The sequence below is a fragment of the Mercenaria mercenaria genome, chromosome 13, assembly GCF_021730395.1.
Source record: "Mercenaria mercenaria strain notata chromosome 13, MADL_Memer_1, whole genome shotgun sequence".
NCBI classification, from domain to species: Eukaryota; Metazoa; Mollusca; class Bivalvia; order Venerida; family Veneridae; genus Mercenaria; species Mercenaria mercenaria.
The window spans coordinates 22,147,476-22,171,987 of NC_069373.1; the positions used below are offsets into that span (position 1 = coordinate 22,147,476).

Sequence of the window (24,512 nt, forward strand, 5' to 3'; positions counted from 1 at the left end):
TTGTAAAAAATACTATCATCTCCCCTTATCACTCTTAGTTGCGCAACCAGGATAGATTGGAAATATTTGAATTTCGAAGCTGTATGTTGTTTTAAAACTTTCCTTTTGGTACAGATTGTTGAAATATTCCAATATCTATCAAATGCAAATGTATAATTAGAAATTATATTGAAATCAAAAGCAGTATTCCAATTTTTCACTACTTTTGTATTGAAGGAGAGTAATTACAAAATTCCATGATGATAAAACCTACATTTCTTAAACCCACAGACAAAACATGGTCACAAAAATTGTGGAGTTTTTTTCCTGTGAAAAGATCCTTACTTGCCCGCAGGCTTTACCATAAATCTAATTTAAACATCAAACAATTCTGACTGATTGAATGGAATCATCAACTCTTTGAAAAAATAACAGAACATCTTTGCCTAGACAGGTGCCTTTTGAGAATAAAATCATTCACAGGATGACTTCTGCTGTCTGAAGTAACTTTTACAGGAACTGAATTTAATGATGAGATTTTTATTGGATCATTGAACTGTTTTTTCTTAAAGGGATACACAAGTAAAATTGTGGATAAAAATTGAAGTCCTTGTAAAACTGATAATTTTTACATAGTCTGACAAAGGATATTTATGTCTTCCACCCCCCCCCCCCCCCCCACCACACCACCGGGGGAGACGTATTGTTTTTGCCCTGTCCGTCCGTCCGTCACTCTTCATTTCCGATCAATAACTGGAGAACTATTTGACCTAGAACTTTCAAACTTCATAGGGTGGCAGGACTTATGGAGTAGACGACCCCTATTGCTTTTGGGATCACCGCGTCAAAGGTCAAGGTCACAGGGGCCTGACCATGGAAAACCATTTCCGATCAATAACTTGAGAACCACTTGACCCAGAATGTTCAAACTTCATAGGATGATTGGTCATGCAGAGTAGATGACCCCTATTGATTTTGGGGTCACTTAGTTAAAGTTCAAGGTCACAGGAGTCTGAACATGGAAAACCGTTTCTGGTCAGTAACTTGAGAACCACCTGACCCAGAATGTTGAAACTTCATAGGATGATTAGTCATGCAGAGAAGATGACCCCTATTTATTTTAGGGCCACTCTATTAAAGGTCAAGGTCACAGGGGGCTGAACATGGAAAATCATTTCTGGTCAGTAACTTGAAAACCACTTGACCCAGAATGTTGAAACTTCATAGGATGATTGGACATGCAGACTAGATTACCCTTATTATACCCCCACAAAACGAAGTTTGGGGGGGTATATAGGAGTGAGTTTGGCGGTCGGTCGGTCGGTCCGTCCGTCCGTCCGTTGGTTTTGCATGGTTTCCGGATGATAACTCAAGAAAGGCTTGACCAATTTAAGTAATTTTTGGTACACAGGTGTAACATCAGAAAATAAGGTCAAGTTCAAATTTGGGATCAGTAGGTCAAAGGTCATGGTCACAGTGACCCTGAACAGTTAAACGGTTTCCAGATGATAACTTGAGAACTCTTGGGCCTAGGATCATAAATTTTGGTACACAGGTGTAACATCATGAAATGCAGGTCAAGTTCGACTTTGAGGTCTGTAGGTCAAAGGTCAAGGTCACAGGGACTCGGAACAGTTAAATGGTTTCCGGATGATAACTTGAGAACGCTTGGGCCTAGGATCATAAATTTTGGTACACAGGTGTAACATCATGAAATGCAGGTCAAGTTCGACTTTGAGGTCTGTAGGTTAAAGGTCAAGGTCACAGTGACTTGGAACAGTTAAACGGTTTCCAGATGATAACTTGAGAATGCTTGGGCCTAGGATCATGAAAATTGATAGGGAGGTTTGTTATGACTAGCAGATGACCCCTAATGATTTTGAGGTCACCGGTCAAGGTCACATTGACCCAGAACATTTAAACAGTTTTCGGACAATAACTTGAGAGTGCTTGGTACTAGGATCAGGAAACTTAATCTGGAGGATGGTCATGTCAAGCAGATGACCCATATTGATTTTGAGTTCCAAAGGTCAAAGGTCATTTAAACTTTTTATGGACAATAACTTGAGAACGCTTTTGCGGAGGATCATGAAACTTCATAGGGAGGTTGATCATGACTAGCAGATGACCTCTGTTGATTTTGTGGTCAGTAGGTCAAAGGTCAAGCAAGTTCGGCTTTGACATTGGCATAGTTCTGTGACAAGGCCATATTGTGGGGGTATAATTCATCACTCCTGTGAGTTTTTGTCTAAAAACACCCAAAAAATCATTTTATGTTTGAAATAAGTCTTTTTTTAATGATATTCGTTTATTTCCAACCTTGAAATATTTTGTATGCTATTAAAACAAAACATTTACATAATTAACTGTATAATAACTGAAATCATTGTCTAATTATAACACTAGGCTCTTTCACAAGCACTCATTTCAGTTTTTTCACCTTAAGTTAAACAACTTAAATTGCATCTTCTTGTAGCCATTTCTTTCTCATGGTTGCCATTTTTCTGTGATAAGGCCATATTGTGGGGGTATTATTCGTCACTCCTGTGACAGTTCTAGTTGATTTTGGGGTCACTTGATCAAAGGTCAAGGTCACATGGGCCTGAACATGGAAAACAAATTTCATTCAGTAACTTGAGAACCACTTGACCCAGAATGTTGAAACTTCATAGGATGATTGGTCATGCAGAGGAGATGACCCCTATTGATTTTGGGGTCACTCTGCTAAAGGTCAAGGTCGCAGTGGACAGAAAATGGAAATCCATTTCCAGTTTATAACTTCAGAAACATTTGACCTAGAACCTTCAAACTTCATAGGGAGATAGGAATAACAGAGTAGGTGACCCCTATTGTTTTTGGGGGTCACTTCATCAAAGGTCAAGGTCACAGGGGACTGAACATAGAAAACTCTTTCCAATCAATAACTTGAGAACCACTTGACCCAGAATGTTGAAACTTAAGAGGATAATTGGACATGCAGAGTAAATGAACCCAAATGATTTTGGGGTCACTTGATCAAAGGTCAAGGTCACAGCAACCTGAACATGGAAAACCATATCCAATTCATAACTTGAGAACCACTAGGCCCAGAATGTTGAAACTTAGTGGGATGATTGGACATGCCAAATAGGTGATCCCTATTGCAGCCAACCATCAGTGTCTCTTTGACTTTCGCTCTTCTACCCTATTGACTTCTTGCATATACGACTATGCAGTGGGGGAGATACGCGCTTTTTTACAAAAGCATCTTCTAGTTGGTTTCTTACTTTGATGACGTGGGTGCACAGATTTTCATGTGTTTGCTAACCTGACACACATAATAAATTATTGGGAGTGGTGGTCTAGCAGTTAAGGTGTCGGCTGCTCAATCCAGGGGTCATGGGTTCAAGCTCGACATGGGTCATGACCACGCCTTCTCTTGTGACACCAGTACTGGTTTTTCCAGGAAGCAGACTTGAGAGTGGTTCAGATAAGCTTGAAGCTTTTATCACAGTCAAGCTAAAATAAATTAATATAAACTAAAATAAATTAGTTAAATATGGCATGTCAAGATAACAACTCAAAATTGCTATAAAATTCCACTTTTCTTCTTGAAGTAACTCACTTTAACTATGACCAAGATAAGATGATTAGTGTTTGATTATCAAATTCTTGATTAGAGGATTTGTCATATAATGTTTTTGTGCCTCCAGGTATAGTCTTATTGTGATTACAACAGCAAGATTTAATTCAAGAAAGTGGCCTCTTTCTGTTTCCTTTAGTAAAATTAGTTAGATACGAATGAATAAATCATCAATCCATGTCTTGAAAAAATGCCGAGTACGTATCCCTTTAAAATGGCCATTGATACAAGACATTTTTCTTTTTCTATCTAGATTATTATAGATTCTTGAAAGAACGTTTTCAGCTCCCTTATGGTTTAAATCTTGCCATGATAATTCTATTTGTTTGAAGTTGAAACATAACCTTAAAAGTATAATGGAAGACCATATAGTAAAACCAAAGTATCACTATAACCATTCTGTCTTAAAATTCAGAAGTTAAAATTATTATTTACTTCAGTTTCACAACCCTGAATATTAGATTTGCCAGAATTCTTCCTTTTTACAATGTAATTAAGTTTAATTTAGTTCTGCACGTTTGATAAACTGGAAGTGATGGCATAATGTCATTCATCCGGAAAACATAGAATATAGCCTGGATTCGGCATACAGAAATTAAATTCATTTGAGAATTAAGGGCAACCTGTGAGTACATTTATTACAATGGCACTGTTACTATCTTCCTAAAGTTGAAATATGGTATTAAAACATTTGACATTTTAAATAATTTAAGATATTATTAATGTCTTAAAATTAGCATGAAATGTGCGGTTCACTTTAATCATGATCAAATGTCTCAAAAATAAGCACACAGACCTATACATTTTATTTCACCACATTATAGGTCATACATTTATTTACAATGTGAGAAGTTTCATTAAAATCTAGTAACATTGTAGAAAAATTTCTATTCGTGAAATTGTTATGAAAGTTATGATTTTCCCATAGACTCCCATTATAAAAATTTGCGTGTGGTCCAAATTTTTCAAATCATTATAGCAAAAAATCAAGCACACGACCCTGCCTTTTTTTATTTGCTGAATTTTCTAAGTAAATTCTGAAGTTTTGAAAAATCAGAGTTTAATCAAATTCTACATTGTAGAAAAAACTTTGATCCGAATGTGCAGAACTACCTTAAAGCATCTTGATCAAAATTGAACTTAATAACTTTACATTTCTTTGAATGATAGCAGAAACAGGTACTGAAATTACTGTAGTATGTGTTAGATTTGCATGATCCATGTTCAATCCCAAATCTTTAGCTTTGTTCAAGAATACATTCTCATCTTCAACTGAGATATTAGAAATATGATTGTGTTTGCTTACCTGCATCTTTCGTTTGGTTGCTTGGTTTCGTATTTGCGATGCTATCGACTTGAAACAACTTGCCAGGTATATATCTGTGATTTCTGTGAATTTCACAATCAATAAAAAGTTTGCCTTACCTCCCATTGTCATTGCACAAGACATGTTGATCCCATTCCATGCAATGACGGAATTGGCTCAATCAAAGCCACAGAATTGATCGGAATTTTGGACAAACGCACAGGAATGACCGTTTGACCATTTGGTTTCAAAGTAACATCAGCACAAGCACATGCTAAACCCAAGCAGTAAGAACTTTCAGGAGAGACAAGCGCTATCAGAGTGTTATTAATTCTCAAACAATTATCTCTGAAGTCAAGAGTACATTTGTATTTCTGGAGAAAATCTAGCTCCAAAATACAGTCGTTGTGCAGTCTTTTAAACATATGAAATACTTGCAAGAACTGTGAACCACCTATATGAAAAGTGACAACAAAGCACCTGTAGGATTTCGCCACCTATACCATACACCTGTGAATATTCAGATTTTCCAATTTTGCTGCAACAGTTGGAAGAAGATTTAATTTTGTTGTACAGGGACAAAGATAGACAAGAAATATGAGCACCCCAACCAATTAACAATAGTACATTGTATGAATCTATGTACACAGGAATTTTGTTTGATGTCCGTCGTGCGTCAACAATTTGTAAAAAAAATATTCTTCTTGAAAACCACTGGGCAGAATTACACCAAACTTCACAGGAATGATCCTTGGGTGGCCCCCTTTCAAATTTGTTCAAAGAATTGAATTCCATATAGAACTATGGTTGCCGTGGGAACCGAAAGGAAAAACTTTAAAAATCTTCTGCTCAAAAACCAGAAGACCTAGAACTTAGATATTTGGTGTGTAGCATTACCTAGTGGACCTCTACCAAATTTGTTCAAATCATGACCCCGAGGTCAAAATTGACCCCGCCCCAGGGGTCTCTTGATTTTACATAGGAAAATTTTAAAAAATCTTCTTCTCATAAATCAGAAGCCCTAGAGCTTAGATATTTGACATGTAGCATTGCTAGTTGACCTCTACTAAAATTGTTCAAACCATGACCCCGGGGTCAAAACTGACCCCACCCCAGGGGTCACTTGATTTTACATAGGAAAATCTTCAAAAATTTTCTAAAAATAAACCAGAAGGCCTAGAGCTTAGATATTTCACATGTGGCATTGCCTAGTAGACCTCTACAAAATTTGTTCAAATCATGACCCCCGGGGTTAAAATTGACCCCGCCCCAGGGGTCACTTGATTTTACATAGGAAAATCTTCAAAAATCTTCTTCTCAAAAACCAGAAGATATTTGACATGTAGCATTGCCTAGTGGACCTCTACTAAAGTTGTTCAAATCATGACCCCGGGGTCAAAATTGACCCTGCCCTAGGGGTTACTTGATTTTACATAGGAAAATCTTCAAAAATTTTCTAAAAATAAACCAGAAAGCCTAGCTAGAGCTTAGATATTTCACATGTAGCATTGCCTAATGGACATCTACAACATTTGTTCAAATCATGACCCTGCCCCAGGGGTCACTTGATTTTACATAAGAAAATCTTCAAACAATTTCTAAAAAGAAACCAGAAGGCCTAGAGCTTAGATATTTCACTTGTAACATTGCCTTGTGGACCTATACAAAATTTGTTCAAATCATGTCTCCCAGGGTCAGAATTGACCCTGCCCTAGGGGTCACTTGATTTTACATAGGAAAATTTTCTAAGAATGAACCAGAAGGCCTAGATCTTAGATATTTGACATGTAGCATTGCTTAGTAGACTTCTACAAAATTTGTTCAAATCATGACCCCCGGGGTCAAATTAACCGCGCCCCATGGGGTTACTTGATTGTACATAGAAAAATCTTCAAAATTTTCTAAAAATAAACCAGAAGGCTTAGAGCTTAGATATTTGACATGTAGCATTGCCTATTGGACCTCTACAAAATTTGTTTAATCTTGACTCCCCCCCCCCCCCCCCACCAGGTCAAATTGACCCAGCCCCAGGGGTTACTTGATTGTACATTGGAAAATCTTCCAAAAAATTTCTAAAAATCATCAGTTTGACATTTGAAACATATAGCTCATATTACTCAGGTGAGCAATCCAGGGTCATCATGACCCTCTTGTGACATATCTGTACCTTTAAGAAAATTTCAGCTCTATTTTCTCATGATTCTTTTGATTGATCTTGATGATTTTTTTACTTTCTTGTCCTTAACTGCAGTGATAACAGGTGAGCGATATAGGGCCATTATGGCCCTCTTGTTGTTTATTCTGTTTCATGCAGACTTTTTGAATGTGACCTTTAGTTTGGCAATTATTGTAGACTGCCTTCCAGAAACGGCATTCAGAGCGTTTGTGTGAATTTGACCCACATGAGTAACATTTGTATGTGGCGTTATGTGTGCGATATTGTTTCTAATTTTAATGTGAATATGAATTTCTTATATTGTGAAACTTCTGTGTACAGTTTGTGTTTTGATGTTTAGTAATGACTGAAAAATTGTTGAAAAAGATGTTAAACCTGAACACACACACACACACGCTAAAGTCATGAATTATTATTCATCATGTGAATTTGTGCACTTAGACGTAATGCCAGATTTGAGTTTTTATGTTATTTGTTTGTTTTTCTTTTTTTGTTTGTTTTTTTTTAACTCACCTGTCACTTCGTGAAAAGGTGAGCTATTGTGACCGCTCGATGTCCGTTGTGCATAGTGCGTTGTCCGTCAACAATTTCTAAAAAAAATTCTTATTGAAAACCACTGGGCAGAATTACACCAAACTTCACAGGAATGATCCTTGGGTGGCCCCCTTTCAAAATTATTCAAAGAATTGAATTCCATGCAGAACTCTGGTTGCCATGGCAACCGAAAGGAAAAGCTTTAAAAATCTTCTTGTCCAAAACCACAGGGCCTAGGGCTTTGATATCTGGTATGTAGCATCATCTAATGGACCTCTACCAAAATTGTTCAAATTATCCCCCTAGGGTCAAATATGGCCCCGCCCCGGGGGTCACATGGTTTATATAGACTTATATAGGGAAAACTTTGAAAATCTTCTTGTACAAAACCACATGTCCTAGGGCTTTGATATTTGGTATGTAGCATCATCTAGTGGTCCTCTACCAAGATTATTCAAATTATCCCCATAGGGTCAAATATGGCCCTGCCCCGGGTGTCCAAAGTTTTACATAGACTTATATAGGAAAAAAAGTTTAAAAATCTTCTTGTCTGAAACCACAACACTTAGACCTTTGATATTTGGTTTATAGCATTGTCTTATGGTCCTCAACCAAAATTGTTCAAATTGTCCCCCCTGGGTTGAAAAGAGGCCCAGCCCTGGGGGTCCCAAGTTTTATATAGACATATAGGAAAAAGCTTTAAAAATCTTCTCGTCTGAAACCATACGACCTAGGCTTTTGATATTTGGTATGATGCATTGCCTAGTAGTCCTCTACCAAAATTTTTCAAATTATGCCCCTGGGGTAAAAAGAGGCCCCGCCCTGGGGTCACTTAGTTATTATATGAGTTATATAGGAAAAATACTTAAATAATCATCTGATCCTATTTCCAAGACTGTTTAATTATAATTACCTGATGACCCCAAGTAATATGATGTCACTTGACTGTGACCTTGACCTTGACCTACTGACCTGCTTTCTTGTTTTTTAAGATACAGCCTTGAAATTTTGATGACATACACAGTTTTGCACACAAATCGTAAAACTGAATTTCGTTGACTATGGCTTTCTTAATATTTTATCATCAGTTTGACATTTGAAACATGTAGCTCATATTACTCAGGTGAGTGATCCAGGGTCATCATGACCCTCTTGTTTTAATGTTTTACTTGATGAGCTAGTAGAACTATTTGAACTACTAGATAAATCAGATTTAATTGTGTTTCGCCTTTTTCTTCTTCAATTTCTTCTTTTTATGGCCCCGAAGGGAGGCATATTAGTTTTCAACTGTCCGTCCGTTCGTTCGTTCGTTCGTTCGTCACAATGTTAACTTTTTGCATGAAGGCCAACGTTAACTTTTGCATGAAGGCACTTTACTCGTGAACGACTGCACCCAGGACCTTCAAACTTCACATGCTGATAGTACTTATTGAGTTCACGACCCCTACTGACATTGGGGTCACCAGGTCAAAGGTCAAGATCACAGCGACCAATGTTAACTTTTTGCATGAAGGCACTTTACTTGCGAACCACTGCACCCAGGACCTTTAAACTTCACATGCTGATAGTACTTATTGAGTACACAACCCCTACTGACTAGGTCAAGGTCAAAGGGGCTAATGTTAACTTTTTGCATGAAGGCACTTAACTCACGAACCACTGCACCCAGGACCTTCAAACTTCACATGCTGATAGTACTTACTGAGTACATGAGCCCTACTGACTTTGGGGTCACCAGGTCAAAGGTTAAGGTCACAGGGGCCAATGTTAACTTTTTGCATGAAGGCACTTTACTCGCAAACCACTGCACACAGGACCTTCAAACATCACATGCTGATAGTACTTATTGAGTACACGACCCCTATTGACTTTGGGGTCACAGGTCAAGGTCATCAGGTCAAAGGTCAAGGTGCTGTGGGGGCATTTGTCACCATTAGTAACAGCTCTTGTTATGTCTCCTCCAGGAGACATATTGTTTTTGCCCTGTCCGTCCGTACGTCACACTTCATTTCCGAGCAATAACTGGAGAACCATTTGACCTAGAACCATTAAATTTCATAGGGTTGTAGGGCTGCTGGAGTAGACGACCCCTATTGTTTTTGGGGTCACTCCGTCAAAGGTCAAGGAAGGACGGGTCCGTCCGTCCGTACATCACACTTCATTTCCGAGCAATAACTGGAGAACCATTTGACCTAGAACCTTCAAACTTCATTGGGTTGTAGGGCTGCTGGAGTAGACTACCCCTATTGTTTTTGGGATCACTCCGTCAAAGGTCAAGGTCACAGGGGCCTGAACATTGAAAACCATTTCCGATCAATAACTAGAGAACCACTTGACCCAGAATGTTGAAACTTCATAGGATGATTGATCATGAAGAGTAGATGACCCCTATTGATTTTGGGGTCACTCCATCAAAGGTCAAGGTCACAGGGGCCTGAACATGGAAAACCATTTCCGATCAATAACTAGAGAACCACTTGACCCAGAATGTTGAAACTTCATAGGATGATTGGTCATGAAGAGTAGATGACCCCTATTGATTTTGGGGTCACTCCATCAAAGGTCAAGGTCATAGGGGCCTGAACATGGAAAACCATTTCCGATCAATAACTAGACAACCACTTGACCCAGAATGTTGAAACTTCATAGGATGATTGTACATGCAGAGTAGATGACCCCTATCGATTTTGGGATCACTCCATTAAAGTTCAAGGTCACAGGGGCCTGAACATTGAAAACCATTTCTGGTCAGTAACTTGAGAACCACTTGACCCAGAATGTTGAAACTTAATAGAATGATTGGTCATGCAGAGTAGATGACCCCTAACGATTTTAGGGTCACTCTGTTAAAGGTCAAGGCCACAGGGGCCTGAACATAGAAAACCATTTCCAATCAATAGCTTGAGAACCTCTCGACCCAGAATGTTGAAACTTCATAGGATGATTGTTCATGCAGAGGAAATGACCCCTTTTGTTTTTGGGGTCACTCCGTTAAAGGTCAAGGTCACAGGGGCCTGAACATTGATAACCAGTTCCGATCAATAACTTGAGAACCACTTGACCCAGAATGTTGAAACTTCATAGGATGATTGAACATGCAGAGTAGATGACCCCTATTGATTTTGGGGTCAGTCTATTAAAAGTCAAGGTCACAGTGGCCTGTTCATGTAAAATCATTTTTTGGAAATAACTTGAGAACCACTTGACCTACAATGTTGAAACTTAATAGGATGATTGGACATGCAGAGTAGATGACCCCTATTTATTTTGAGGTCACTTGATCAAAGGTCAAGGTCACAGGAGCCTGAACAGTGACTTGCGAACCACTAGGCCAAGAGTGTTGAAATTTAGCGGGATGACTGGACATGCCAAGTAGATGATCCCTATTGCAGCCAACCATCAGTGTCTCTTTGACTTTCACTCCTGACCCCTATTGACTTCTTGCCTATAGGACTTTGCATTGGGGGAGACATGCGCTTTTTTACAAAAGCATTTTCTAGTTCTTCTTTAGTATAATGGAAGATTCCCTCATGCTCATACTCAGAACTGTCCAATTCTAACAAGCAAACTTAATTTGATCATTTTATTTTAATTATTTTCTTTGTCACTTTCTTGTTTTTAGCTCACCTGAGCATAAAGTGCTCATGGTTAGCTATTGTGATCACGCTGTGTCAGTCGTGCATCCGTCCATCCATGTGTCAAGTCGTCTGTCATCAACAGTTGTGTTTAAATGACTGTGTATAATCTCCTCCAAAACCACTGAATGGATTTTGATGAAACTTGGCATGGATGTTCCTTGTATGGTCCTCTACCAAAATTGTTCAAAGGTTTGCACATAGGGGCTTCCAGAGCTAAAAATAGAAAAATCTTCAAACGACATCTCTTCCTAAACTGATGGTCCGATTTTGAAATAATTTCACCAGAAATGGTCCTTATGTCACCATCTACCAAGATTGTTCAAATTATACCGATTTGTCAAAAAACATGGCCGCCAGAGGGCGTGGTCACTTTTCCCTATATGTATATAGAGGAAACTTTTAAAATCTTCTTGTGTGAAACTGCTAGCCAGATTTTAAAATAATTCAACACAAATGGTCCTTCTGTGACCCTCTGCCAAGATTGTTCAAATTATTCCGATTCATCAAAAAACATGGCTGCCAGAGGGTGTGGTCACTTTTCCCTTTATGTATATGCTGCTTTCTCCTTGATTCGAGCCTCTTAAATCTTATAGGGTTGTGCATATTTTTGTAAACCTGTTCAATTGAATAATTTTTGTTTTTTTGTTACAAAAATATTTGCATTTAACAATGGGCAATAAGAATTACAATGTTACCATCTTTTACATGTACTTTTTGCACAAGACTGAAGGAGGTCAAACTCCACATCATTTTAAAGCTTTCTCATCGATTCGCGCCCTTTATTTGGAAGGTCATCAAGTGTTTATGTTTGCATATTCTATTTCCATAAAGCAAATAGCTATCAAGATTGACTTCTTGTTCACTCCTTACAACAGTTGAAATATGCTCAGGATGCTTTTAATTTGAAATTTGGGCTCACAATATTACCCACTATGTAATTTTCTTTTGAAAAAAGCAATTTTTGATGCAAAATATTAAAACAGGTATTTACTCAATTTTTCAGTGGTTTCATGACTAATTTTTTTCAAGGCATTTTAAAATGTTAATGACACATTTCTGATGGAAGAGCATGCTACATGAGCATGAATTCTACTAAAACACAAGGGCTCGAATTGATGAGAAAGCTCGAATCGACGAGAAACAGGCATATAGTGGAAATTTAAAAAATCTTCTTATGTGAAACTGCTGGCCCGATTTTAAAATAATTTTACACAAATGGTCCTTGTTTGACCCTCTGCCAAGATTGTTCAAATTATTTCAATTCGTCAAGAAACATGACTGCTAGAGGGTGTGGACACTTTTTCCTATATGTATATAGTAGAAAGTTCAAAAATCTTCTTGTATAAAACTGTTCGCCCAATTTTAAAATAATATCACACAGATGGTCCTTGTGTGACCTTCTACAAATAAGTGTTCAAATTTTTTTTATTCTTAAAAAACATGGATGCCAGAGGGTGTGGTCACTTTTCATCAACAATTTCTTTAAACAACATCTCCTCCAAAACCACTGATCTCAGGGTAGCCCGTTTTGAAAGTTGTTCAAATGGTTCTGGTTCATTGAACATTATGGGTCTTTTTGGTTAGAAATAGGTTTTCAGCTATCAGACTTTAAAAATCTTTTTCTCCAGAGCTTTGGTATTTGGTGTGTAATATAAGGGTGTGTGACTCTCATCCAAGAGAAACTTGATCAGAATGGTAATCTTGATGATATATATGTCAAGTTTAAATCTGGGTCAGGTAGGGTCAAAAACTAGGTCACTAGGTCAAATCAAAGGAAAGGCTTGTTAACACTCTAGAGGCCACATTTATGACTGATCTTCATGAAACTTAGTCAGAATGTTAACCTTGGTGATCTTTAGGTCAAGTTCGAATCTGGGTCATGTGGGGTCAAAAACTAGGTCACCTGGTTTTTAAAGAAACTTGGCTTAAATGTTCATCAATGACTTTGTTTCATGTTTTTATTGCTCTGCATTGTGTTGCTCTTGTTTCTATTTGGCAGATTCCTTTTTTGTTCACTTACAATAAATTTTGTATTGAATTACTTCCCTTTTATATTACTGTAAATAGATTATTTTGTAACTTTTTTATTACTAGCCGTAGGGAAAAACCGAGCCCACTTTTCCGTGGTACAACATGGATGGTACCTCCAAGTTTTAGGTTTATTTTGACATATCTGTACCTGGTAAGGATTTTTTTGTGTGGACTTATAGTTATTTTTTCTGTGGACTTTTTTTTGGAATTTCTTCCCTTTGTTGTTCCTGTCCTCTGGGCTTTAACAGTCAAGTTCTTTAAATTTTGCTCCCATCCTCCTCTGATATAACCCTTCTGGCATATATTGCCCCGCTTGGCAGAGCACTTGTTGAAACTGGATTACTTGAGCTTTTGAACTGGGTCACTAGGTCAAGTCATGGAGACAAGCTTTGTAAACACTGGAGGCCACATTTTCTACTTGATTTTCATAAAGCTTTGTCAGAAGGTTTGTTTCCATGAAATGTAGGTCATGCGTGAAGCCTGATTATCTACATCCAAAACTAGGTTACTTGGTCAAACCATTATTATAAGAAAGACATTGTTAATGCTCAAAAGGTCTCGTTTTCTACCTGATCTACATGAGACTTGGCCAGAATGTTTGTCTGTTAAAAATCTAGGATAAATTTGTACCTGGGTCATAAGGTGAAATCATAGAAAAACTTTAACACTGTAGAGACCAGCTTCTCAACTTGTTTACTAAAAATCTTTTTCGAAATGTTTGTCTGTATGAAATTTAGGTAAAGTTAAAAGTAGGGTTCCCGAAGTCAAAAACAATGTCACAGTGATCAACCTGAATTGCATAAAACATGGTCAAGATGTTTGTCTCTTTGAAATCTAGGTCAAATTAGATACTAGGTTAACATGGGATAAGAACTAGGTCAGGTGAGCAATACAGAGCTTTCATGGCCCTCTTGTTTTTGATAATTTTATGGCCCTCTTGTTTTTGATAATATGGTGTTATTTTGCTTAAAAAGTGCCTATCATTGAACAAATTAGGTAAATAGCAAAATAAACCAAATGACATTTTGTCCCTTAAATGTCACAGATTTCAAGATGACCAATTGTTCCATGCCATGGATTTCTGTCTTATATGTCTTCGAATTATTTGTAATAGCAAACTTTCTTCACTCAGATTGATGCATAGGCAACATCTTATAAAATGCAGGTATCTCATACGATATTGTGATGTTTGTAGACAAATATGGCCAATCAAGATTTTGGCCTCAAGAATATTTGCCTATGGTATAAGTAGATTTCATGGGAATCAGAATTCAGTATTAAGTAAGGCTGTTAATATAGGGAAATGATGGGACCACATATAACCATGATATGAAATAAACATCATGTGAGATCCTGATATTAAGTCTAGCTGCCTTTAAAGTCGCCCATTTTCTCTTCAGTAAGCAGTTATTTATCGAGAGTGAGTGCTCCTTAATAAATTCACTATGAAGAGGAAGATGTCTGAACTATGGGAAATGACAGCATAAATGCCTGCTTCAGACACATAATTATGAGTTTAAAGTTTGTAAGTTGAATTTGTCTTGTGAAATATTGCTTCATTTGCTTCACACTTCTTCTGGGATGCAATTGTCAGAGACTGAAATGATATTTTTCTAAATTCAGTTCCCTTAAATACCATCATCTGTATAATTACATGTTTATTTCACTGTAACCAGCAGCTATTTATTAGTCTAGAGTGCACTGGGAATAGCTTCTCTGCAGTGTTTGTTGAAAGGCAATGGTTGATTGCTTAATTTAAGTTAACGACTTATCACTCTTGGAAAAAGAAAGCAGCAGTAGCTATTTAATTAGATTGTCTTGCATGTGAAAATTAAAACACATCCAGTAAATATATCTGAAGTGATTTTGTACAAAAGTGAACTTGAATTATTTTGTTGAAGCATATATCGTTATCTTGTTTTTAGCTCACCTGTCACAAAGTGACAAGGTGAGCTTTTGTGATCGCGCGGCGTCCGGCGTCCGTGCGTGCATCCGTAAACTTTTGCTTGTAACCACTCTAGAGGTCACATTTTTTGTGGGATCTTTATGAAAGTTGGTCAGAATGTTCATCTTGATGATATCTAGGTCATGTTCGAAACTGGGTTACGTGCCTTCAAAAACTAGGTCAGTAGGTCTAAAAATAGAAAAACCTTGTGACCTCTCTAGAGGCCATATATTTCACAAGATCTTCATGAAAATTGGTCAGAATGTTCACCTTGATAATATCTAGATCAAGTTTGAAACTGGGTCACGTGCCTTCAAAAACTAGGTCAGTAGGTCTAAAAATAGAAAAACCTTGTGACCTCTCTAGAGGCCATATATTTCACAAGATCTTCATGAAAATTGGTTAGAACGTTCACCTTGATGATATCTAGGTCAAGTTCGAAACTGGGTCACATGCCATCAAAAACTAGGTCAGTAGGTCAAATAAAAGAAAAACCTTGTGACCTCTCTAAAGGCCATATTTTTCATGGGATCTGTATGAAAGTTGGTCTGAATGTTCATCTTGATGATATCTAGATCAAGTTCGAAACTGGGTCACGTGCGGTCAAAAACTAGGTCAGTAGGTCTAAAAATAGAAAAACCTTGTGACCTCTCTAGAGGCCATACTTGTGAATGGATCTTCATAAAAATTGGTCAGAATGTTCATCTTGATGAAATCTAGGTCAGGTTCGAAATTGGGTCACGTGTCCTCAAAAGGTAGGTCAGTAGGTCAAATAATGAAAAAACCTTGTGACCTCTCTTGAGGTCATATTTTTATGGGATCTGTATAAAAATTGGTCTAAATGTTTATCTTGATGATATATAGGTCAAGTTTGAAACTGGGTCAACTGTGATCAAAAACTAGGTCAGTAGGTCTTAAAATAGAAAAACCTTGTGACCTCTCTAGAGGCCATATCCTTGAATGGATCTTCATGAAAATTGGTCAGAATGTTCACCTTGATGATATCTAGGTCAAGTTTGAAACTGGGTCACGCGCCATCAAAAACTAGGTCAGTAGGTCAAATAATAAAAAAACCTTGTGACCTCTCTAGAGGCCATACTTTTCATGGGATCTGAATGAAAATTGGTCTGAATGTTCATCTTGATGATATCTAGTTCAAATTTGAAACTGGGTCAACTGCGGTCAAAAACTAGGTCAGTAGGTCTAAAATTAGAATATTTTTCAATGGATCTTCATGAAAATTGGTCAGAATTTTTATCTTGATGATATCTAGATCAAGTTCAAAACTGGGTCACATGAGCTGAAAAACTAGGTAACTATGTCAAATAATTGAAAAAAGCAACGTCATACTCAAAACTGGGTCATGTGGAACAGGTGAGCGATTCAGGACCATCATGGTCCTCTTGTCTGTAATTTAGATCATTGAAAGTGATAGGTTTCTTGGTGTGCTTATAAGTACATGTAAAATTTGATCATCTGTTGTTATCCCCTGACGAAAGTCGGAGGGATATAGTTTTGGCGTTGTCCGTCCGTCGTCCGTCCGGAGCCATATCTAGGAAGTGGTTGGGAATATTTTTATAAAACTTCATATACTTGTTCACTACAATGAGTTTATGCGGCTCATCAAGTTTCAGTCAGATTGCCCAAGTAACACCAGAGTTATGGCCCTTAGAAGTTTCTAGTGTTAACTATATAAGGTACTATAAATATGGCAATTTCTGCATCATAACTTTTAATATATTTGACCTAGAACTATGAAACTTAAACAGCATTTAGATCACCATAATATGGTTGTACACTTCTGAGTTATTGCCCTTTAATTGTATAAAAATCCACATATTTGTACATAACAAACTTACCATTTGATAGAATTTCATTAAATTTCTTTCATTCTGTTCCATGAACATTTATTATAAACATTTGAAGTTGTGCACCCACACCTGGTCACCCCCTTACCTTGGTCACACCCACCCACCGCCCCCTCACCCAAAAAAAAAAAAAGAAAATAAATAAATCATTTCTTATTTTAGATTTGTTTTCAAACAAACTTCACACATGTCCACCACTATGAGGTTATGGGGCCTGTCAAGTTTCAGTCAGATTGCCCAAGTAACACCAGAGTTATGGCCCTTAGAAGTTTCTAGTGTTAACTATATAGGGTACTATAAATATGGCAATTTCTGCATCATAACTTTTGATATAATTGACCTTGAACTATGAAACTTAAACAGAATTTAGATCACCATAATATGGTTGTGCACACACAATTTCATTCAGATTTCTTTTGTAACTTCAGAGTTATTGCCCTTTAATTGTATAAAAATCCACATATTTATACATAACAAACACCATTATGTAGAGTTTCATTAAATTTCTTTCATTCTTTTCCATGAACATTTATTATAAACATGTGAAGTTGTGCATCCACACCTGGTCACCCCCTTGCCTTGGTCACACCCCCTCCCCCTCCCAATCCTCCCCCCACCCCCCAAAAAAAATTAAAAAATTAATATATATTTTTTTTTTTCATTCCTTATTTTAGATTTTTTCAAACCTTCCATGACTTAATTTATCAACATGCAAGTTGTACCATTCCCCCACCTCGCTCCTCCACCCAGTCATACCCACCACCGGTCATGCATCCCCTGCCCCCTTTCCTTCACCCATTTTTTTTTTGTTTTGTTTTTGATTTTTAATTTTCCATCAATATTTGTAATCAACATGTGAATTTTTGTTTCCTCACATGTTTACACCCCCCCCCCCCCCCCCCCCCCCCGTCTCTTTTTTTTTCAATGTTCAAACTGTCAACATGTTAAGTTGTAACTGCCCCAACCTTGCCCCCAGCCATGTTCAAGATATCTTACTTGATTGTGTTCTCTTAAGAACATCTGTTCTTTTAAGTTCAAATGTACATGTTAAACAGCAACACTTGGTGCTTAAACTTCAAGCTCACATTTCAATTAACTGCATTTAATTTTAATAGCTAAGCTTATTACAGTAAGCATATTCCATTCAAAATAAATTCTTTAGTCAGGATCAAAGTATCATACATTTATTATGTACGCTTTAATTAAACATTTGTTTTCTGTTAAATTGATTTTGACTAATGAAATTATTTGCTTTTTAGTAACATCCTTAACTTTTAGCCGGATATATTTTTTTGTCATTCCTCACCACAAACCCTTTCGGCGGGGATACCAATTCATCAAATTTGCTTGTTTTCTAGAATTTCAGAGTTTAAGGATGCTTGATTTGTAAATGATGTACTTTTTAGCACGTACTGTAGACTGGATATTTTTCGTGACACTTTTTTTAATAAAATTTTTGAATAGACAACAGTCCTTCCTCCTGAAGTGACGTTACTAGATTAGTTTTGATGGAGAGTCACTGTTAAAGTTTAGGAGAAAAAAACATTCTGTCCAAAGACCATAAAATTGTGGGTACTGTGAATGTGACCAGTGGTATAAACTTCTTGACACAGAATTTTTGCAAAATATCTTAACAAATAACCAAAAATATTGTGCAGAAGGGAGTAAACATTTGCAGGGCTTTTGAAACAATAGAGAAATTAAACATTCTTCTTGCTTTTTTACCAATATTTAACACTTACTTTCACTCACTTGATCATTTTTCAGTGTCATATACATGTGTACATTAATATGCCAAAATTTCACCCCAGCTGTGGGCATTAGCTTTAACACATATAGCATACATGTGATAAGTTCAGAATCCCAAAACTGGAGGTTTGCCATTTTTCAGCTGGAGTTGGGGTCTCAAAACTTGAGGTTTTTTATCGACATAAATTCAGCGTGTGGACACAAAATTTAGAGACAAAATCCAACAATTTAGGCCACACAATTACGCATAAGTCTACACCATAAGAAACAATCCCCATAACTCCTGATTAGAATTTTGACACGTTTAGCTACTTTCCTTAACTTACATTTTTTTGTTAAAGTTCTATATAACATCTCTGTTACATTCAAAGCTATTGATTATTTTGCCCCTTTTACTGGCAAAGCTGTAATTCAGAGTCAGTCACTGAGAAAAGTCAAGCATGCTGTCTTACAGAGGCCCTCTTGTTCTAACTTTAAACTTTTTTAACAGATTAAATTTTTAGAAACAAAGTCTCAATTTAGGTCTTAAAAGTAGGTGAACATGCATTAACATTATTCTACTCGAGGACTTAAAAAAAAACGAAGCTCTAAATTGGTCTGAACACAACTCATAATTTATGTAAATTCCTTACCCCACCCATCTTTCGTATAAATACTGATCAGTAATGAATTTGACATGAAAAACAGAAAACAGAAATGCATCAACATGTATTTAACCTTACCAAAATAATGTAGATTGATGTTATCAATTCAGTGAGTGTGTGTTTTCATCCATTTTTCAATGAAATAAGTCCGATTTTATTAGCAAATTAATATTAAACATTGGAAGAAAATGGCGTAACTGCATAAGGGGAAATAACATTCATTTTCTAAAAATAGTAATGGGTTGGTTATTCCAACAATTATTTATGTGATTTTATTATCGAACAAAACTTTTCTTTGGATAATCAAAAAATCATTTCAGCTGGGAATTATTTCTTATGACTGGAAGTTTTTTTTGCTTTAAATTGGTTAAAAATGGAGCCTAACTGACATTGAGAATGGGCCGATAATCGGCCCCGTGAGACAGGTGGAAAAGGCCCAGCTTGTCTAATCCCTTATCAAAACAAACAGTTAATTATGTTATCAAAATTCACCTGTGAAAACCAACTCTTTCCTCCAGCTACATGTGTGTCAAACATGTATTGTCCAATTTATTTGACCTGTCAAAAAATGGACCCAGCTTTTATTATATTCTGTTCAAGCTTATATAAGATTAACATGAAAGCCGGGAACATGTTTTGACAGGTCAATTAAATAGGAGAGATCATGTTTGTACACAAATCCGTTGTATATTCTATTTTTAGAACTGATAAGACCAAGATCGGGTGGGCAGGCGCTGAGCGACCATGTTTTTGTTAACAGTGATGTTTTTCTAACTGCTTAAATTTTCTTAAAACATAAATAATATCAATAATTTTTTGATTATTATTTCGAAAAAAAAAATGGATTAATTATGAACGCTTAACTTACAGTGTTTTTTCTAAAAGTTTGGAGCATCTCTACGCCGCTATTAAAATCATATGTCATTTAAAACGGTAATTTATTTTCAAAAGATATTTGAATAAGAAAATATGAAAATCGTAAGCATTTCAAAACTTTTTGAATTTTTAAAATCCATGTATGAACGAAAAAGTTATTAAAAATTAAAAATTCCGATCCCATACACAAACGATGTAAAAATATTTTGTTTTGCCCACCGCAAGATAAACAGGTGTTGATGCGTGACGTCAGGGCGATCTCTCCTATAGCACAATATAATACACAAACAACAGTCGGTGACACTTTGATTTACTGTGTAAACATGTTTGGCACTCCTCGGTAATTATCAACCCAGTAATAATACTGATTTTTTTTTTTTTTTTTTTTTTTTTTTTTTGAAAAGTGGGAGAATTATGGTTTTGGTCGGGAGACGGGAGGCAAGGTGAAAAAAATCAGGATTTTGACCCTCCCTCGCGGGAGATCACATGTATGCATATAGAAGTGAAAATAAGAAAATATGAAAATATTGTGATTTTTACCAAATCCAGAATAGGCTCAATATTGATGCATGTATGTGTATTTTCAGGCAGAAGAAGCTGTGCAAGAAGCAGAGAAGAAGTCTGCTAGTGTTCAGCAGATGTTGCGAGAAGAAAACTCAGGACTTCAGACACAGCTGGTAAAATTATCTTGTGTTATTCTGGCATAATGCAGTAAAACCATTTAATCAAAAATGCTGGTCTCGGTCACAAACTTTCCAGCAGGCTTCTGCAGACGATGATATACAAAAAAACGTGTATTATCCCTACATTCTCATGGATTTTTGCAACCAGGAAATCCACAAAACTAATCAGTCTGCCATATGTTCATGCGTGCGTCCGTCCGGACTTGTTTGTCAGGACCATAACTTTGACATGTATGGAGCAATGTTTTTTTAATTCTGCTTTGGTCGCAATTTGTAGGACCTGTAATGACACCGGTATATATACACGGCCCCACCTCCCAGCTTATTTTGAAGAAGGCCGACAAATCGCCTCAAAATTTTAAGTTTAGTCTTTAGTTCATCTGAGCGCAAGATGCTTATGATGAGCTTTTTGGATTGTTGGATGTCCATCATCCATGCAAAATTTCTTCTAAAATCTTCCCCTCAGAAACCACTGACTCAGTTTAGAAATGCTTACCTAACAGTGGAACTCTGTAGAGCCTCGTTATTGCCTAAATAGTTACCCTTGAGCCAGATATTCCCATCTGCACCTACAAAACAGTGAAAGAATCATGTATGGCTGTTAGTGAGTGAGGCTAGTTATAACCCCAGATACAAAGTATGTGGGTGCTATGCTTCAGTCAGGTATGTCCATTTGTTCATCCATCATTCTGTTCATATTCATGTCCACTTGACGTCTTTCTAACCCTTTTTGAAGATTTTCACGAAATTAGCATTCTGTTGTTAACCTAATCAAGACAACATGCACAGCATACAATCTAGATCACACTGTCCAGGGTGAGGGTCAGTCACACTTGGAGGTCAAAGGTCAAATAGCCTAACTTTGTGTTTGCATCAACTCTTCAAAAGGGCTTGGAAGATTTTCATTAAACAACAAAGTGCTTGTAGTGAGCTATTGTGACGGCTCAAATGATCATAGTGAACCAGATTCCACATCTCCCAATTACATTTTGTCAAAACTATGTAACTTTTTCATCTGGTTATCTGTCTGTCTATCCAAATTTGTGTCACTCATGTCTCGAAAGTATTTTGATCTAGAGTCATGAAACATAAAGGATTTTTATTCAGCATGTGAAATTGCACATCTAGTGTTTAGTTTTGGATTTCACTTAGCCAGACAAGAGTTACAGTCCTTGAGTAAGTCAAAATATGCATTAACTTGTATTGCATATATCTCAAAATTATATGACGTAGATTTTTATTCAGCATGCGAAGTTGTGCACCTGGGCTTTTATTTGAGATTTACTCCCACCATCCATCCCCACCCCTACCTCTGCCCAACTCCTAAACAAAAATATAGTATTAATGATTAAGTATATATCTTTTAGCTCATCCGAACCTAAGGTTCAAGGGAAGTGATAGTCTGGTGTTCATCGTCCATCTTCTACAATTTACATCAACATTTTCTCCTCTGAAACTACTGGTCAGAATTACACCAAACCATTCTTAATTCATCTTCATTAGACTTGGTTGTTATCAATTAGGGCACTTAGTCCATTTTAGAGGCAACTAGAGCTAAAAATAGAAGTAATCTTAAACTCTCAATGGATCTACATTGACCTTGGTCTGTAGCTGCATCATAAGATCCTCACTAAAATTTGTTTAAATGATGGAGGAGTCAGCCCCTTTTATGGGCTGCTAAAGTTTTAATAACATGGAAATGCCTCAAACAGCTTCTTCTGAAGACCCACTTAATGGATCTTCATCGAACTTGGACTTAAGGAGGTAGGTTACCTTAATATTTGTATGTGCGCATGTCCAACCGGAAGCTAACGTGACGATTTACGACGACGTTTACGACAAACTAAAATCGTTTGTATATCAATTTTACTGAAAACAATTCATGAACCTGTCTCCGATCTGATGCTTTATGGTTTAATAATGCAGAAATAATGAATAAATTGCCGCAGAAATGCTTCAAAACAATATTGCCTTAAAATGACGTCATTGACGTCATGACGTTACGTGTCAGTTACTGCGCAAAATCAATAGCTTTTATTTTGAAAGTACGTAATTCTGTGCATTTTTAGCCCACCATCATCAGATGGTGGGCTATTCAAATCACTCTGCGTCCGTGGTCCGACATCCATCCTTCCGTCCTTCCGTCCTTCCGTTAACAATTTCTCGTTATCGCATCTCCTCAGAAACTACCAGGGGGATTTTGACCAAACTTTGTCAGAATGATGTATTGGTACCCTAGTTGTGTCCCCCTGAAAATCAGACTGGTTTAACAATTCTTTAGTGAGTTATGGCCCTTTGTTTATTTCTATAATTTACATAGATTTATATAGGGAAAAACTTGAAAATTTTCTTGTCCAAAACCACAGAGCCTAGAGCTTTGATATTTGGTATGAAACATCATCTAGTGGTCCTCTACCAAAATGATTCAAATTATTTCCCTGGGGTCTAATATGGCCCCGCCCCGGGGGTCACATGGTTTATATAGACTTATATAGGGAAAAACTTTGAAAAACCTCTTATTCAAAAACACAGGGCCTAGGGCTTTGATATTTTGTATGCGACATTATCTAGTGGTCTTCTACTAAGATTGTTCAAATTATTCCCCTAGGGTCAAATATGGCCCCGCCCCGGGGGTCACATTGTTTACATAGACTTATATAGGGAAAAACTTTGAAAATCTTCTTGTCCAAACCACAAAGCCTAGGGCTTTGGCATTTGTAATGTAGCATCATCTAGTGGTTCTCTACCAAGTTTGTTCAAATCATCCCCTAGGGTCAATTATGGCCCCGCCCTGGGGGTCACATGGTTCATATAGACTTGTATAGGGAAAAGCTTTTAAAATCTTCTTGTCAATAACCTACAACATTCAAGTTTGGACCACCTGTATGGTTTTGAGTGGCAAGATGAACCTTGACACGAGTTGACCTTGATTTTGACCTAGTGACCTACTTTCACATTTCTGTAGCTACAGCCTTCAAATTTGGACCACATGCATAGTTTTGTGCACTGAAAAAAACTTTGACCTTGATATTGACCTAGTGACCTACTTTCACATTTTTGAAGGTACAGGCTTCATTTTGGACCACATGCATAGTTCTGTGTTCCGAAATAAAATTTGACCTTGATTTTGACCTAGTGACCTACTTCACATTTCTCGAGCTACAGCCTTCAAATTTGGACCACATGCATAGTTTTGTGTTCCAAAATGAAATTTGACCTTTATTTTGACCTAGTAACCTACTTTCACATTTCTCAAGCTACAGCCTTCAAATTTGGACCACATGCATAATTTTGTGTACCGAAACAAACTGACCTTTACATTGACCTAGTGACCTACTTTCACATGATTGAAGATACAGGCCTCAAATTTGGACCACATGCATAGTTCTGTGTTCCAAACTAAAATTTGACCTTGATTTTGACCTAGTTACCTACTTTCACATTTCTCGAGCTACAGCCAT

The 24,512-nt window shown here is 37.0% G+C and overlaps 1 protein-coding gene across 1 annotated transcript in view; it reads left to right on the plus strand.

The window, feature by feature from the left end:
• Positions 1-24,512, plus strand: part of LOC123530477 (early endosome antigen 1-like) — a 185,499-nt gene that overhangs the window by 115,646 nt on the left and 45,341 nt on the right. Inside the window, exon 35 of the mRNA XM_053520786.1 lies at positions 20,956-21,045. Within this exon, the coding sequence (XP_053376761.1) occupies positions 20,956-21,045 (90 nt within the window). The remainder of the gene's footprint in view (positions 1-20,955; positions 21,046-24,512) is intronic.